At 40.2% G+C, this 18,639-nt stretch overlaps 1 protein-coding gene across 4 annotated transcripts in view; it reads left to right on the forward strand.

Moving 5' to 3' along the window:
• The first annotated feature begins 1,058 nt into the window (after positions 1 to 1,058).
• Positions 1,059 to 18,639, forward strand: part of LOC132402833 (spermatogenesis-associated protein 7-like) — a 108,013-nt gene continuing 90,432 nt past the window's right edge. For 3 of the 4 annotated variants that reach the window (XR_009515097.1, XM_059985850.1, XM_059985849.1), the window contains exons 1-2: positions 1,059 to 1,132; positions 14,839 to 14,913. Coding sequence is in view for 2 of the 4 variants with exons in the window: in XM_059985850.1 (XP_059841833.1) it covers positions 1,114 to 1,132; positions 14,839 to 14,913 (94 nt within the window). In the remaining 2 variants the exon portion in view is untranslated. Of the gene's footprint in view, positions 1,133 to 14,838; positions 14,914 to 16,648; positions 16,825 to 18,639 lie in introns of those variants that run through there. The other variant, XM_059985851.1, reaches the window with a different exon arrangement.

The following is an 18,639-nucleotide window of genomic DNA, read 5'->3' on the forward strand; positions in this document are numbered from 1 at the left end:
TATCTACACACTTGTTGATGTGCTCAAGGACTGAGTTGGTATATTGTCAATGTTAATCTGAGAGTCTGTGGTGGCATGGGCAGCAAACGCGCTCCAGTCTGTGTGCTGGAATTGGTGCTGAAGAAGAGTCAGTGCCGTCCAGCCAGGTCTCAATAATCTTCATTGTGGGTAATGACCGGGCTATCCCTGGGAAGCAGAAACAATGTAAGTTGGTCGGACTGTCCCAGGTGGGGGAGGGTAGTGGCTTTGTAAGCATCAAACCCCACATTTGTGTAGACATGATCGAACGTTTTATTTCCCCTAGTGGTGCATAAAACCTTGGAAGCACGGTACGTGGGTTACAATGACCGAAGTCCCCAGCGACAAGAAAAGCGCCGGCTGGATGCAATGTCTGCAGCTTGCAATTGGTCTGTTTGCTGAAACATTTTGCCCGGAACGCCAGGGGTAACTCTACTGCACTAATTTGAAATTGTGCCATGGACACGAACTAGCACTTCATTCAAAAAGTGTTCCAGCCCTCTCAGTGGAATATTGGAATATTAGATGGGATTTTTGGTGTCTCATGTCTGGAAAGTGACCTGAACCTACAATCTCCTCACAAGGCGTTACGAAACTACCATAAATCTGTCACCATTTGAACTAAAGTATTGCTGGTAATATTTTTAAGACTTTAAGGAGAACCTCTCCCCATTCTCTGCCGCTGCCAATTATTCTAGCTCATATATTTTATAACAAAACGTAGAGCCGTACAACTTCAAGGTGATCATTCTAATGTAAATAATCGATACGCCGAATTGCAGATTTCTGTTTATCGTTTCAGCAGGAACCAAAACAAAATCAGAAAATTATCTACTAGTACAAATAATTTTACCACACGCATACTGCGTTCAAACTCGACAAATAGCAACCTACTGTTGGCATAGTAATAACGAGCTCTGATGCGGAACATCTCAAACAGAGGACTCCCCGCCCGAGTCTGTGATGATTGGTGATATTTCCCTTACGTCAAGATTTTGATTTAATCCCTGTATTGGTTGGCTATTCCTGCTGTTAATCATCACTCTTCCAGCAAAGTGATGGCCGCAGCTGTGAAAGTCAACGGGCTTGAAGAAAATGAAATCTACTAAAAAGGGTAAGGAAGAAATCCATCAAAAGTATCTGGTGATATTATTTACCTCATCTTCTTTAGAAAAGAAAGTCCAATAACTGACTGGTATTGATTGGTGTTACATTTTTTGCTAATAAAAGTTCAGACTTCCACACCTCGGGGATGCATTAAAGGATTCAATCCCGTTTCGTAAAAGACTGACTTTCTTTGGCGGGCAGGCATTGTTTCATTTAAACAAGTTTGTTTCATATTGTCATTATATTGGCTGCACGATTCGGTAATTTTATTATATTTTTGTCACCTTTATGCAAGGATATATCAAGCACGTTCTGGTGACCTGCTGTTTCAAATATATTTCCTAAACAGTGTTCTAAAATAAATTTATATCAAAGCAAGTAAGAATTGTTTTCAGTGTTTTAAGTACTTACGTCAGGAGAAATTGTAAGGATTTATTTATCAGCACGCTACCCGTATATTTGCTTGGTAACTTATTCATGTTCCACCAAGACTAAAGTTAAGACAAAACTCTCCTGTTACTCTCGTTCTATCATTGACCGTTAGAAGGTGATGATCCTTCTCTGCAAATCCTTCATAGTTTTGCTTTCCTCAGGCCTGACCTGTCTATGGCAGCCTAAAGCGGTGCAATCAGTCCCATTCCCCCTTAGCCCTGCAATTTAGAACGTAGAACACAACGCAGTACAGGCCTTTCCGCCCACAATGTTGTACTAGCCTTTTGGCCTACTCCACAATCGGGCTCAACCAACCTTCCTACTTACCAGCACTCAGAATCAGGTTTAATATCACTGGCATATGTCATAAAATTCGCTATTTTGTAGCAGCAGTACAGTGCAATACAGAATAAAGAAATCTATAAATTCCAATGAGAAAAATATTTTTAAAAATTAAATTAAAGTAGTGCAAAAAGAGAAAATAATTAAGGTATTGTACATGGGCTCGTTGTCCATTCAGAAATCAGATGGCAGTGACAAAGGAGCTACTCCGAAAGCATTGAGTGTATGGCTTTAGACTCTTGTACCTCGTATTTGATAATAGCAATGAGAAGAGGGCATGTCCTAGGTGATAAGTGGGGGCATGTTTGAAGTATCACCTTTCAAAGATGTCTATGATGCTAGGGAGGTTAATACCCATGATGGAGCTGGCTGAGTTTGCACCTTTGTGCAGCTTTTTCCAATCCTGTGTGGTTGTCCCTGCATACCAAGTGGTAATGCAACCAATTAGATTGCTCTTCATGGTACATCCGAAGAAATGTGTGAGAATGTTTGGTGTCATACCAAGTCTCTTCAAACTCCTAATGAAATATAGCCACTGTCATGCCTTCTTTACAATTGCATCAATATTTTGAGCCCTAGATTGATCTTCAGAGATGTAGATACCTACCCAGGAACTTGAAACTGCGCATCCTTTCTACTACCAATCCCTTGATGAAGTCTAATGTGTATGCCCTTGACTTCCCCTTCTTGACATCCACAATCAATCCCTTGACCTTGCTGACATTGAGGGCAGGTTTGGTTTGATAACATCACTCAACCAGCTGATCTATCAAACTCCTGTATGCCTCCTTGTTACCATCTGAAATTCTGCCAGCAATAGTGTCATCAGGAAATTTATAGTTGCCATTTGAGTTGTGCCTAGCCACGCTATTGTGGGTGTAGAGAGAGTAAAGCAGAGAGCTAAGCAGACATCCTTGAGTTGCACCAGTGTTGATAGTCAGTGAGGTGGGAACCTCTGACTGCCGCAGGGAGAGATCAATGCTGTTCTTGAACACTCCTGCCAGTTGGTTGGCACAGGTTTTCAGTGTCCCATCGGGTACACCATTGAGGCTTGGCGCCTGATGAGGGTTCACCTTCTCAAAAGGTATTCTGACGTCAGCCTCTGTGACAGAGATTACAGGGTCACTAGATACTGCAGGGATTTGCAGCTACCATTCAAAAATGTGCATAAAAATCATTGAGTTTATCTGGGAGCACAGCAACAGTCATTCATGATGTTAGGTTTTGCTTTGTAGGAAGTAATGGCCAGCAAACCCTGCCAGAGCTGATGTACATCTGATTCTGTCTCTAACCTCAATCAGATTTGAAATAGCCTTCTGTAGGATGCACCTGGACTCCTTGTATATGTCTGCCACAGACCTAACAAACCGTGAATCTCCTGGTTCATCCATGACTTCTGGTTTGGTTATGTCCAGTACATTCTCAAAAGTATACACTCATTCACACAGGTCTCGATGGAGTTAGTGACTTATTCATTCAGATTCAAAGATGTATCCCTGAATATTATCCAGTCCACCAACTCAAAGCAATCCTGTAAATATTCCTCCTCCTCCCTTGATCATACCTTCTTGGTCCTCGCCGCTGGTGCTGTGGTCATTAGTCTGCCTGTACGCGAGGGACTGGAAGTACAGTCAGATGATTGGACCTTCGGAAATGTGGGTGTGGAATGACTCAGTAAGCGTTCTTGATGGTGGTTCCTCCAGTTCCACAGGTGATTCGTTGGTTGTATTTGTTCAGAGATTTCTTCAAGTTCATCTGGTTGAAATCCCCTGTAATGATTGCGAAGGCTTCAGGATGTTATGTTTTGTAATTACTAATCCGCTCCTCCAGTGCCTGCCTGATGTTGGCCTGAGGTGGAATGTATACCCCTACAGGATGATGGCAGATAACTCCCTTGTCAGATGAAATGGACCTCACTTGACCATTAGATGTTGCCATTTGGGTGAGCAGGGTTCAGCCACCACAATGAGTTAATCAGGAAATGTGCTCCTCCTGCTCTACCTTTAAACGAGTCAGCTTTGCTTTCTTTTCGGTGGGTGGCAAAGCCTTCGGGCTGCAGTGCTGCATCCAAGATAGTGGAGGTGCAACATGTTTGCATGAAGCAGAGTGCATAGCAATCCTCTGGAGCTGCAGTCTTGCTCTGAGGTGCAGAGTGCATAGCAATCCTCTGGAGCTGCAGTCTTGCTCTGAGGTGCAGAGTGCATAGCAATCCTCTGGAGCTGCAGTCTTGCTGTGAGGTGTTCGGTTTTGTTTTCCAGAGACTGTACATTCAACAGCAAGTTTAGTTAGGGGTGAGAGTCTAAGGCCTCTGCATTTCAATCATAGTGTAGTCCAGCATGCATTCTGTGCTTCCGTTTTATAAAGGGAAACTGCACTTGTGACTAGTTTGCCATCTGGGGTAACCAATTTTGGGAATAAATAGATTTTTTAAAAGCATTTTAAGTAATGTTGCTTACTACAGTACTGATGGCCATGGCTGTGGATCTCAGCTGTAGTATTCAAGACAAGAATGTTTGATGATATACTGTGGCACTGCCAGTTATTGGTGCTATCTAACAACATTATTGGCACCATCTTAAGTGAGTCCACATTTCCTTCCTCCATGTACCTATCTAAGAGTCTCTAAAACACCCGTAATCACCCTTAAACACCATCCCAGGCAATGCATTACAGGCATTTACCACTCTGTGTCATATTTTTTAAAAAATCTACCTCTGATCTTTCCCATAAACTTTCCTCAACTCACCAAACAAGAATGACCTCTGGTATTAACCATTGCCACCCTAAGGAAAAGCCCTGGCTGTCCACACTATCTATGTGTCTCATAATCTAATACACCTCTATCACATCATCTTTCATCTGCTTTTGCTCCAACAAGAAAAGCCCTAGCTCATACAAACAAGACGTGTTCTCCAATCCAGGCAGCATCCTGGTAAATCTCCTCTGCACTTTCTCTAAAGCTTCCACATATTTCTTATAATGCGGTGACCAGAACTGAATACAATGCTCCAGGTCTCACCAAAGCTTTAAAGAACTGCAACATTATGTTGCAGCTCTTGAACTCAATCCCTGATTGATGAAGGCCATACACCTTTATATACACCCTTTCAACTTGCGTGGCAGCTTTGAGGGATCTATGGAGTTGCATCTAAAGTCCCTGTTCCTTATTCTTTCTCACTCGCTCAACATGTCCCCTTTGATTCTATTGACATTTGCCTTGCTAAGGAATAGTTGATATTAACCAAATAACTACCCAGCACATCTTTGTCATTTGGGAAGAAACCAGAGCACCCAATGGAAATTTTCATGGGGACACCATGCAAACTCCACGCAGACAGCATCTGAGGTCAGGATTGAATTCTTATCCATGGAACTGTGAGGTAGCTGCTGTGTCACCATGCAATCTTCTAACTCTTGTACTCATGCTACATGAATGCAGGCAATATAGAAAAATATCATTGATAATCACACAACAGAGAATTTCCATTCATTTGCTCATGATCATCCATCACAGGAAGAGCTGTGGAAATCCCAAATAAACTGACCACACTTCCAGATTTATAGCCACTTTCTAAACATCTACATATGTTCTTGTTGGGATTTTACCACAAAATAATAAATATAATATTGTATGAAGCTTAATACACAAGACCAGCTTTCTATAGTAGTGCTTCTTCATAGAATTAATCCTTTTTAATCTATATTTAAGTCCCCTAGTTTGACTGAAAGGTACTACCATCTGACAAAACCACCTGTTCCTTTCTGCATAGTTGGTTAGTCAATACTGAAATCATACAGAAATTTAACCTGTGGTTGGTTTCACCATAATTTTCCTTGCAGTTTAATTTTTTGGGGTTTTATCTCCAGTGCACTTCAAGTATTAATACAGCAGCCAGTTCTGTAATTATCTCATAAGATAGTGCATTTTATATTTTATTTTACACATGTACATATGATTGTGGTGAATAGGATTAGATATTGGCTTTGCAGGGGAAGCCAGAGAGTGGTAGTAGATGGTTCCATCTCTGACTAGAGGCCTGTAACTAGTGGCTGCAGGGATTGGTGCTGGGTCTGTTGTTGTTCGTCATCTATATCAACGATCTGCATGATAATGCCATCACACCTAGATTGGGGGTGTAGTGGACAGAGTGGAATGCTATCAAAGCTTGTAGCAGGATAACTATCAGATGGTATTTAATACAGACATGTGTGAATTGTTGCACTTTAAGAGGACAAGTCAAGAGTAGGATTTGCACATGGTGAGCAGTAATCAAGTCGTCTTTTTTTATTGTTATTTCGACCATAACTGCTGGCACAGTACACAGTAAAATGAGACAATGTTTTTCAGGACCATGGTGTTACATGAAACAGTACAAAAACTAGACTGAATTATGTAAAAAAATCAGAAAAAAACTACACTCGACTACAGACCTACCCAGGACTGCATGAAGTGCACAAAATGGTGCAGGCATTGCAATAAATAATAAACAGGACAATAACCATATAACCATATAACAATCACAGCACGGAAACAGGCCATCTTGGCCCTCCTAGTCCGTGCCGAACCCTTAATCTCACCTAGTCCCACCTACCTGCACTCAGCCCATAACCCTCCACTCCTTTCCTGTCCATATACCTATCCAATTTTACCTTAAGTGACACAACTTAACTGGCCTTTACTACTTCTACACGAAGCTCATTCCACACAGCTATCACTCTCGTGTTTCCCTTAAACTTTTGCCCCCTAACTCTCAAATCATGTCCTCTAGTTTGAATCTCCCCTACTCTCAATGGAAACAGCCTGTTCACGTCAACTCTATCTATCCCTCTCAAAATTTTAAATACCTCGATCAAATCCCCCCTCAACCTTCTACGCTCCAATGAATAGAGACCTAACTTGTTCAACCTTTCTCTGTAACTTAATTGCTGAAACCCAGGTAACATCCTAGTAAATCGTCTCTGCACTCTCTCTAATTTATTGATATCTTTCCTATAATTCGGTGACCAGAACTGCACACAATATTCCAAATTTGGCCTTACCAATGCCTTGTACAACTTTAGCATTACATCCCAACTTCTGAACTCAATGCTTTGATTTATAAAGGCCAGTGTTCCAAAAGCCCTCTTCACCACCCTATCTACATGAGACTCCACTTTCAGGGAACTATGCACAGTTATTCCTAGATCTCTCTGTTCCTCTGCATTCCTCAATGCCCTACCATTTACTCTGTATGTTCTATTTGGATTATTCCTGCCAAAATGTAGAACCTCACACTTCTCAGCATTAAACTCCATCTGCCAACGTTCAGCCCATTCTTCTAACCGGCATAAATCTCCCTGCAAGCTTTGAAAATCCACCTCATTATCCACAACACCTCCTATCTTAGTATCATCGGCATACTTACTAATCCAATTTACCACCCCATCATCTAGATCAATAGGACAGTAGGACAGTAAGTTGGTGTCAGTCCAGGCTCTGTGTATTGAGGAGTCTGATAGCTTGGGGGAAGAAACTGTTGAGTGTGGTAGAATAGTGGGATCTGGGAATACAGGTTCATAATTCCTCACAAGTAGGATCACAAGTAATTAGGATCGTAAAGAAACCTTTTTGAACATTAGCATTCATAAATAAAAGTATTGGGAGTTGGGATGTTACGTTGAAGCTGTATAAGACATTGATGAGGTCGAATTGGGAGTATTGTTTGCCATTTCGGTCATCTACCTGTAGGAAAGATGTCAATAAGATTAGAAATGTGCAGAGAAAATTTGCAAGGATGTTGCCAGGACTTGAGGACCTGAGCTATAGGGAAAGGTTGAATAGGTTAGGACTTTATTCTCCAGAGCATGGAAGAAAGAGGAGATTTGATGGAGATGTACAAAATTATGAGGGTACAGATAGGGTAAATGCATGCAGGCATTTTCCACTGAGGCTGGGTGAGATGAGAACTAGAGGTAATGGATTAAGGGTAAAAGGTGAAATGTTTAAGGGAAACACGAGGAGGAATTTTTTCACTCAGAGGGTGATGAGAGTGTGGAACAAGCTGCCGGTGGATGCTAGTTCGATTTCAACATTTACGAGAATTTTGGATAGGTTAATGGATGGGAAGGATATGGAGGGCTATGGTCCAGGTGCAGATTGATGGGACTAGGGAGATTAACATTTCAGCATGGACTAGGTGGGCTGAAGAGCTTATTTCTGTGCTATAGGGTCCTGTGACTCTTATGAATGCTTTGTCAATATATTACATAGTCAATCCTTTGCATAAAGCAGCTATTTTTCCCATTCACAAATGTCTCATCTCTATCCTTCTGACAGAAGAGTCATGGAATAGAAAATGGAAATCAAACATGTAAAAGTGAACAAGAAAGTTTATTTCAAACATCAGATTAGTCTACCATTGATTCAAATTTTGTTTTTGTATTCTCTTACCATGATAAATTTGTAAGGCATTTGACAAGTTAGAGCAGCAATGAATAAAGAATGAAAAGAAAGTAATGGCGCATGCGTGTTGAGACACTATTGGCAAATATTTATTAATGATTTCTGCTGACTGTTTCAAGAGATTTGTAACTGAATAGTGCATTAAACTAAAATCACAGAAATTTGCTGAAATAAAAGCAAATACTGAATGTTTTTTCCTCATTCAAATATGTTGCTCTCCTGGACCTACTATCTATAGTTGTGGCTGCATGATTGTCGCTCATATTCTCCTCTTTCCTCTCCTTCTACTTCAACACTGATTCTCTCTTCTCTCGTAACTGATGCAGCTACTTTTAGCCTCAAACTAGGATACACTGTTCTGCTAATTTTGTTCATTCTTGCTTGTATTCTTTAAGTATATAGTGTGACGGCAGTAACTTTTGCCATCTTAATGGTGAAACTATAAAATGTGCTTGCCCCAATATCTCTCTCAAATCACTTTTGGGATCTGGGCATCACTGGCAAAACCAACATTCATTATCTAGTCTTAGTTGCTGTTGAGAAGCTGGTGGTGAGTCATTTTCTTGGATCACTGCATGTGTTGACGGTGATTAGGGGTAAGTTCAAAGGAGATGTGTGGGACAGGTTTCTTTATCCAGAGGGATGATGGTGGGTGCAAATAGGGTAGAGGTGCTTAAGAGACGCCTAGGTACGTAAATGTTCAGGGAAAAGAGGTATTTATTTATGGAGAATAGGCATGGAATAGGCCCTTCCAGCTCTTTGAGCCATGCCGCAGAGCAGCCCCTGATTTAACCCTATCGTTCAACAATTTATAATGACCAATTAACCTACTAACTGGTAGTCTTTGGACTGTGTGAGAAAACTGGAGCACCTGGGGCAAAAAACACACATTCCATGGGGAAGGCTAACAGATGATGTTGGAATTGAACTCTGAACACCGATGCTCTGAGCTTTTATAGTGTCGCTCTAACCGCTACCAACTTGTATACGCAGAAGAGATTAGTTAAGCTTTTAATCACTAGTTTAATTAGTTTGGCACAACCTTGTGGGCCGAAGAGATCATTCCTATGCTTTATGTTCAATAAATGAAGAGTATTCCATCATTCTGCAGACTCATGCCTTCTATATACTGGATAGGCTTTGGAATATCAGAAAGTAGGTTGCATATCATTCGATATCCAGTCACTGACATACCCTTGTAGACTTCTAGGGTATTGCAGGTGGGGAACTTAGTGATGGCAATGCTATTTAACCTCAAACATATGTGATTAGATTTGCTTATTTAGGAGATCTTTATCGCCTAACAGATGATAACCCATGATGGTGGGCTGAGTGATAATTGCCACATATTACTTCATAGCTGACTGTGGTCCAGGTCTTGCTGTCAGCAGGCATGGGTTGTCTCATTTGCTGAGGTTTTGCAAATGGAATTGGATGTTGTATGACCATTAGTAAGCACCTTCTCTTCTGAAGATAATGATGTAAAAATGGTCATTAATGAAGTGGCAGAAGATGCCCTATGGAATTGCTACTTTTCCAGGACATTTAACTTTTAACAGATATAATCATCTTCCTTTATGGAAGGTGTAACTTTACCAAACTAGAATGTTTTTCATATCATGCCCCATGGCTTCAGTTTTATCAGGGCATATAGTTCCACACTTAGTCATATGATGCCTTGAGGTCAAAGTGGTTTCTCTGTCCTCACCCTGGAATCTGTTTCTTTGATTAGTGGACAAAGGATGAATTAAGGTCAGGAGAAACCCAGCCTGGACCTGATGAAATCCAGATTAGATGCTGATGAGAAAATCTTGCCTAACAGCACTGTCATTCTCCTGTACTGGGAGAATGAGAACAATAAACCAGACTTGTCCTCCTTTGAAAACGGCAGTCTTCCACGTTGTTAGGTGAACATCAGTTTTGTAATTTTACCAGAACAGATTTCTCAAGGCACCACTAGTACTGGAATACAGATTTTCATTATCAAGCTGAAATGGCTGATCCTGTAGCTTTTGGTCGTTTCTTGTCATCATGTGAATTGGTTGGACACTGGCTTGTGAAGTTAGCAATATTGAGAGTAAACCGAAATGGAACATCTATTCAGAACTTTGTGAACCTTTTAGACTTGTCTTTGGCACTCACACACTGGGCCCATGATCGTTGAGAATGGGAATGTTCTTGGAGCCTCCTTTTCCCAATAAATATTGAATTGTCCATTGCAACATTGTAGGACTGCAGGGTTGATTTGATCCATTGACTGATTTCATTCAGGTTTTGTTGTATGCTTAGTTCGGAAAACAGCCTGTCCTGATGATAGACTGGGTATGAGGGAAGAAGGAACAGGGCTTGTCTTGCTGTTGTTGCTTTGCTGCTTGTCCATGTTCTCTTTGTTGTGCTTTGTGTTGTTCTGCTGAGCATCATGGGCATGCTATTTTGGTACAGGAATGTACCAATACTTGAGGGCTGCCCCCAGCACATCTTCGGCTGTGGTGGTTGTTAAAACAAACAATGCATTTCACTGTATGTTTTAATGTACACTTAATAAGTTTGAATCTTGAAGTCGTTCGGTATTGCAGCTTCACCTGGCTGGATCCTTGTCTTTTCAGGTATGCCTGGTGCTACTCCCAGCATGCCTTTCCGCACTCCTTGTTAAATTAAAGTTGATCCCAAACAGGACAGTACCATGAGAATGAGAGAAATGCCAGGTTATCAGCTCATAGATTGTGGTATGCTCCACTTCTGTTGCAACTGACCATGCACAGTGCCACCTTGATGACCAGGTTTGAGCTGGCAGATCTATTCTGAATCTGTCTCATTTAGCCTAGTTGTAATCCTAGATAACAGAATGGAAGTGTCTTTGGCAGAACTTTGTCTTCACAAGAAATATGTGGTGGTCATTTTTACCAAGTTTGGCATCGTAATATACAAGTACTAGTCAAAGACTTTCAGCAATAGATGCCATCATTTTAAAAGATGCAACATAATGACTGGTTGTTACTCTGCATCATCATTCATGCATTGGGATATTAAGCACGGAATATTGTGAATTAAGTATTCCTTTTGCTTCCTCAAAAAAATTATGATTTTGAAAGGAATGCCAAATATGGATAGAGATAAGTTACTATAGTTATAATACGTCCATGAATTTTCTGTAGGCCATTAGACAATTGTAGAAAAATAAAACAAAACATCAACTTTTGAAGACCAGAGATAGTTAAGTTCATAGTATGGGTTTTTAAATCTTTCTGCTGAAGCCTCCATCTTAAGACCTCCCTCATCTTTTATTACATTTTTATCTTGTTAATTTTAAAACTCTCTGAGGAACAGGTATGCACTGAATTCCTGACCCAACTATTCATCCATTCAATGGTGTGGCAGTGAATTTAATCAACACTGCTGTGTATTCCTAATTCTATTAACATTATTTTTAAGCGTATGATCCTAAATTCAAGGTCTTAAACACCTTTGGCGTTGTCCCTTGATTAATTTGTATGACAGCTATTGGTCACACCATTATATGTTTGATTGATTTTTGAGTATTTGTTTAAGCAGTGAGTGCTAAACTGATTTGGTTTCATGAAACATTATGAACTAAGGACTGTGCTTGATAATGTTATTGAACTTCACAATAGTGATAGAGTAATTCCATAATGTTTCTCCTGATTTGACTGTTAGCCAAAACATCAAAAAAAATGATGACAAAATCTAACATAGTCTCTTGAAATTAATCAGAATTCAGAATAATAATGCTTTTGAAACATTTGAATAATTAATTGAAATAGAAAGCTGACCCATATTTACATATTCATTATTAATACAACATTTCAACTAAATTCTGTCAACACGTTTTAAAAATAGATTTTCAAAGTGTTAGTCATTGAACTGAAGAACATTGGGTGTAATTATAGAACTCTACAGCACAGGAGACGGCCATTTGACATCAAGGACATGCAGGCTCTTTGAAAGAGATTTCTAATTTGCTCCACCACCTGTTATTTCTTGCATTACAATTTCTTTAAAAATTATATTTCTGCTTTCGTTTTGTAAGTTCATTTTCTATATATTCAGGTTGCATTTTGCAAATCTTAACAAGGTGTGTATAAAAACAAATTCATTTACCCTCTTTGTCAATTACCTTAAATGTGTATCTTCTGGTTACAGATACTAAATAGTTTAATGATGACTTATTAGAATATGTAGCAGTTTTCTAAGCAATTAACAACGCTTGTGACACTGTCCAAAACCATGATCCTTGCAGTACAAAGAGCTCTGCATCTTTCATTTGTGTTACCATGTGAGCTGTATTATTTCTTTTCAAATTCTATTTCACATGTTGACATAACCAGCATGTTATTGCATTTTCCAGTTGTCAGCAACTGGACTGGTGTTCCTTCTGTTAACTTGATAGAGAACACCCATTTAGAACACCTATCAGAGGGGAATGAACTCACTGCTGCCTAATGGGCAGCAATACCTTCAGAGAGAGTGTGTGTGCCAGGTCCTTCTGTATAAAGAATAACTCATAATGTAATATTATGTTAATACCAGCTGGATTGAGGTTGGGGGAGGGTTATTGAACCTTCTAAACTGCCCAAAAGTCATAGAGGTTTTTGGAGCTGATAAGTTGAATTGTCAAAAATTCTTTCTTAATAATTGCTAAGGAAAAAAATAAATTCATTATTCTCATACTGCTATCCTTATCAGTACCTTTCTTACCTCTACATTTGATATTCCCACCTTTCTTAACCAATCTCCTGCTTTCAGCTCTCCATTAACTTACCCAAGTTTCAACTTCCACAACCTAACCTGCACCTGGTCCTATTCTTTAACCATCCATGTGCTCACCTGATCATGTTGGCTCCTTAAGATTATATTATAATAATTTTCACATATCTCCATGATTTTATTGCACCCTGTATTTGTAAGCCCTAAGTCACTCAGGTACTTTTGTGCACCTTCAGTTTTGATCTCTTGGTGTCCCTGATTGTAATCACTATAACTTTAATAGCTGTACCTTAAATTTCCTGGGTTTTTAAGCTCTTTCATTCCTTAAATCTACTGGACTTGGTGTGACTTGAAGTTTGGTATCTCTTCTTGTGAACTAATGTCAAATTTTCTTTGGATGTGCCCTTATAAAAATGTCTTGGAATGATTTATTTTCTTTTAAAGTACTATATAAATACAAAATATTTTTGCTATGGGGGTGAATATTTATTTCTAGATTTCATCATTTTATTGGTATAGCGATAGTCAGGTCTGAACATAACTATACAACACAGATGGGCCCTTCTACTTCAGACCAACCACTAGGCAATTTAACTCCAGCCTAATCATGAGACAATTTATAATGACCAAGTAACCTACTAACCAATAGTTCCTTGGCTGAGGAAGAAACTGTAGAACCAAAAGGAAACCCACACTTTCACAGGGAGGATGTACAGACTCCTTACAGATGACATCAGAATTGGACTCTGAGCTGCAGTAGCATCATGCTAACCACTACACTATGTGGACTGTGGTGATCTTGAAGATGTTATGGACAGTTCCGTATCTCTCAAGGTCTCAGGAGCTGAAGTTGTGGACTTGTTTTCCCTGAAGATAAAGCGGTTACCTTGCAGAGATTTATAAAATAATGAAGGGCATATATAAGGTGATCATCAAGGTACTAGTCTGAAACTGTAACAAGAGAAGGGAAAGATTAAAAGGTGATATGAAGAGAAAGTTTTTTTATATAAAGGGTGATTGGCATCTGGAATGACTGCCAAAGGAAATGGTAGAGATAGATATAATAACAACACTTAAAGGACGTTTGGATAGGTACATGGATTGTACCAATCTTTTTTATGCCATGGACAAATACCGTTAAGCAAGGGGTTTGTGGGAAATGAGCCAAATGCAGATAAATTAGACAAGCTCAGTTAGGCATCTTGATTGGCAAGGATGGGTCACTGTGACTCCCTGCAGCAGTGTGTGTACTATTCCATACACTTTCAGTACAGAGTATTTTGTTCACAGAAAAATCATCACTAGAAGTGCAAAAGGATCACAGAATCTTTATCCAAGCATTGTCAATATATTGCTATTGCATCAGAAAAGTAGCTTTGACAGTATAGAGTTCCTGATGAAGAAAATGTTTTTGAAGCCGTAATATTGCCAAATGTAGTGCAATTTTTACTGATAACTTCATGGCCACAGCTAAGTGTCAGATAAATGACATGAAATGAATAAATCAAAGGAATAGTCATTGTCCATAATCAATCAGTTAAAATTTTGCATTCTTAGGAGAGTTCATCCTATGCTCTCTATTGGAAGAACTCTTTATTCCCAAAAGATGATGAGATGCTTCAGGTAACTTGACAGCTTAAGAATTTCCAATGTGAGGAATCCTGCTAATGACTCGAGTATTTTTAACAGATGCTGGAAGTGCTCAGCTTGAATGTAATAATGTTGCTTGGCACAGTTTGTACTTAATCGTCACTGCTTTCTCTACTCCTTAGGAATTCAATTAGCCATGATCCCGAAGTATTCCCTAATGGGCCCTTTCAAGGGACACATGTGCACAAAGAGTAGCCGTAAGTATCAAAATAAATTATTTACAAGATGTAAAGCTTGATTTAGTAATGGGACCAGAAAACCAAGTTTACACATAGGTAGCTTACCTTTCAGTAGGCCTTGTATTTCTATATTCTTTAAATAAATCAGAAATATAATTCATCCTTGTTCTGCTTGTATGGAGTGATTTTTTAGCCATTTCTGCTGCTAACCAGTAACAATCAACAAAATAGTAAAAATAGGGGAAAAAAACTGCTGGAGGAACACATCCCAAAACATTGACAAAACCTTTCTTACCTCCAGATGATGCTTGTTTTGCTGCGCTCCTCCAGCACTTTATCTTTTTTTCAGATTTTACCTTCGCAGCCTCTTGTGTATCTAGGAAGTAATATGTACTGTTAAGCTTGATGTGGAACAAAAAGATGCCCTTTACCTGGCTCAAGAGCACTTCAGAGGCTCCCACCAACCATAATTAACATCATTTCATGTTCTCCTCACTTTTCATCACTCCAGTGATTTTCTCAAGGGCAGCTGCCAAGAAAGCAATTGACCTGACATTCACTGTCTGGAGCATATGCAAGACATACTATTCCGCTTCCCTGTGGATTAGCTGTTCTGCCAACTTTTCTAGATCCCTCTCAGTGAATCCTGGAGTACAAAGACTCCTCTCTCCTGGCACTGCTGCAACCATTCACAGAGCACTCCTGTGTATACGGTGCAGTAGTGCTACATCACCAAGATGACAGAACATAAAACACACAACAGTACAACACAGGAACAGAACCTTCAGCCCATAATGTTGTGCCCAGCTAGTTAAATTAATAATCAAATGCCCAACTAAACTAATCCCGTCTTCCTATGCAATGTCCATATTCTTCCATTTTCCTCACATTCATGTACATCTCTTAAAATGTGTCTAATGTATCTGCCTTTCCCACTACTCTAGGCAACATTCCACCCACCACTCTGTGTTTAAAAAAAAAACACCTGCTCCTCTCTTCTCCTTTGAAATTATCCCCTCTCACCTTAAATCCTATGGTATTAGATATTTCAACCTTAGGAAATATGCCTCTGAAATATGCCTTATGAAATATGCCTCTGTCTATCTATGCCTCTCATAATCTCATAATCTTGTAAACCTCTATCAGATTGCGCCTCAGCCTCTGCTGAACCAGAGAAAGCAACGTAAGTTAGTCCCACCTCTTGTTACAGCACATGGCCTCTCATCCAACAGTGCCCTTGTGAACCCCTCTGCACTCTTTCCAAAGCGTCAACATCCTTCCTACAATGGGGCAGCCAGAACTGTATATGCCAGTACTGCAGAAACTGCCTAACTGAAGTTTTATATAGCTGCAACATAATTTCCTGACTATGAAACTCAGTGCCTTGAAAAATAAAGTCCAGCATGCCAAATGCATTCTTTACCACCCTACCAACCTGTGCAACCACTTGCAGGGAGCTGTGAACTTGCACCTCAAGATTCCTCTGCTCATCAACACTATTGAGGGGTTTGTGCTTAACAGTGTACTGTCTCTTTACATTTGACCTACCAATGTGCAACACTTCACATTTAGCCAAATTAAACTCCATCTTCCATTTTTCTGCCCATATCTGCAAATGACCTATATCCTGATGTGTCCTTTGCTAATATTCTACACTGCCCACAACATCTCCAATCTTCATATCATCTACATACTTACTTTTCATCCAGGTCATTTATATACATCACAAACAGCAGAGCTCCCAGAACAGAACAGATTCTTGCGGAACATCACAAACCACAGACCTCCAGCTGAAATAGGTCTCTTCTACCATTACACTGTGCTTTATATGGGCAAGCCAGTTGTTAATCCAAATGAAGAATTCATCATGGATCCCATGCAACATAATGTCCTGAAGAAATACACAGAAATCCTGGAGGAACTCAGCAGGTCAGGAAGCATCTATGGAAATGGATAAACATTTGACATTTATGTACAATGACAATTCTATTCCATTTGCTCAGTTCCTTCATCTCCATCACATCTGTTCCCAGCATGAGGCTTTCTTTCCAGAATATTAGTCGTCGTCATCCTTCAAAGAATGGGATTTCTCTTTCTCCACCATTGATGCTGCCCTCTGTCATATCACCTTCATTTCCCAGACATCTGGACTCATCCCATCTTCATGCTGCCTTAACAGGGATAGAGTTCCTCTTGTCCTCACCATGAGCTTCCACATCTAACACATCATTCTCCACAACTTCTGCCATCTTCAGCAGGATCCTACTGCAAACACATCTTTAACTCTCTGCCCCCCCCCCCACCAACTCTCCGCTTTCTGCAGTGATAATTCCTCTGTGATTCCTATGTATATTTCTCCCTCCACATTAATCTTCCTCCTGGCACATATCCCTTACAAGTGACAGAAATGCTATATTTGCCCATTCACCTCCACCATTACCTCCATTCAAGGCCCCATTTCTTCCACATGTGAGTCTTTGGGGCAATCCATTGTATCCAGTGCTCCCAATGCAGCCTCCTCTGCACTGATGAAACTTGATGTAAATTGGGGGACTGCTTTGTTGAGCACCTCCACTCCATTCACCTAAAGTGGAATTTCCCAGTGGCTAACAACTTCAATTCCTATTCCCATTCCTATTCTGATGTGTCAGTCCATAGCCTCCACTTCTGCCATGATGAGGCCACTCTCAGATTAGAGGAGCAACACCTCATATTCTGCCTAGGTGACATGAACATCAATTTCTCCTTATGATAATTTTTTTCATCTCCATTCCTCCTCCTCCTATTCCCCACTCTGGCCTCTTACCTCTCCTCTTCACCTGCCTGTCACCTTCCCCTGGTGCCGCTTTTTCTTCCCTTTCTCCCATGGTTCACTCTCCTCTTCTATCAGATTCCTTCTCTCCAGCCCTTGACCTTTCCCATCCACCTGGCTTCACCTGTCACCTTCTAGCTAGTGCTTCTTCCCCTCCTCCCAACTTTTTATTCTGGTGTCTCCCCCCCCCCCCCACTTCCCTTCCAGTCCTGAAGAAGGGTCTCAGCTGTAACATCAAATATTTATTCATTTCCATAGGAGCTGCCTGACCAGCTGAGTTCCTCCAGCATTTTGAGAGTGTTGGTCTGGATTTCTGGCATCTGCAAAATCTCTTGTGTTTAATCTTCTGTATTAGCCTCCCAGGAGGGACCTTGTCAAGTGCCTTACTAAAATCTATGTCAGCAACATCCACAAGTCTACCTTCATCAATCACCCTTGTCAAAAAACTCAATCAAATTAGTGAGACTTGTCCCGCTCAAAGCCATGCTGGCTCGTCCTAATTATGCCATTGTCTTCCAAATGCTCATAAATCGTAAACCTAAGAATTACCTTCAGTAACTAATCTCACTATCCTCCATGTCCTTCTCTTCTGTAAATACTGGTGTAAAGTACTCATTAAGGACCACACCCATATCTTCTGCGTGAAGCAAATTCCACCCCCTCCAATCCTGAGTGATCCTCCCCTCTCTCTAGTTATCCTCTTGCTCTTGATGTACAGTGCACTGTAATGTCATGAACTTATGTCTTCAAAAGGAATTTTTCTATTGAGACTCTAGTGTTGAAGTTTTGATTTTCATTATGTTCACTCCAGAGATTCGTTAATGGAGACAATCAGTTACAGAAGGAATTTTATTTGTCGACTGATATTACGTATAAATTTTTCAAGCTTTGTGGAGTTTTATGGAGATAAAGGGAGCTTAATTCAGAAATCA

Source organism: Hypanus sabinus, chromosome 12 (assembly GCF_030144855.1).
Source record: "Hypanus sabinus isolate sHypSab1 chromosome 12, sHypSab1.hap1, whole genome shotgun sequence".
Classification (NCBI taxonomy): Eukaryota; Metazoa; Chordata; class Chondrichthyes; order Myliobatiformes; family Dasyatidae; genus Hypanus; species Hypanus sabinus.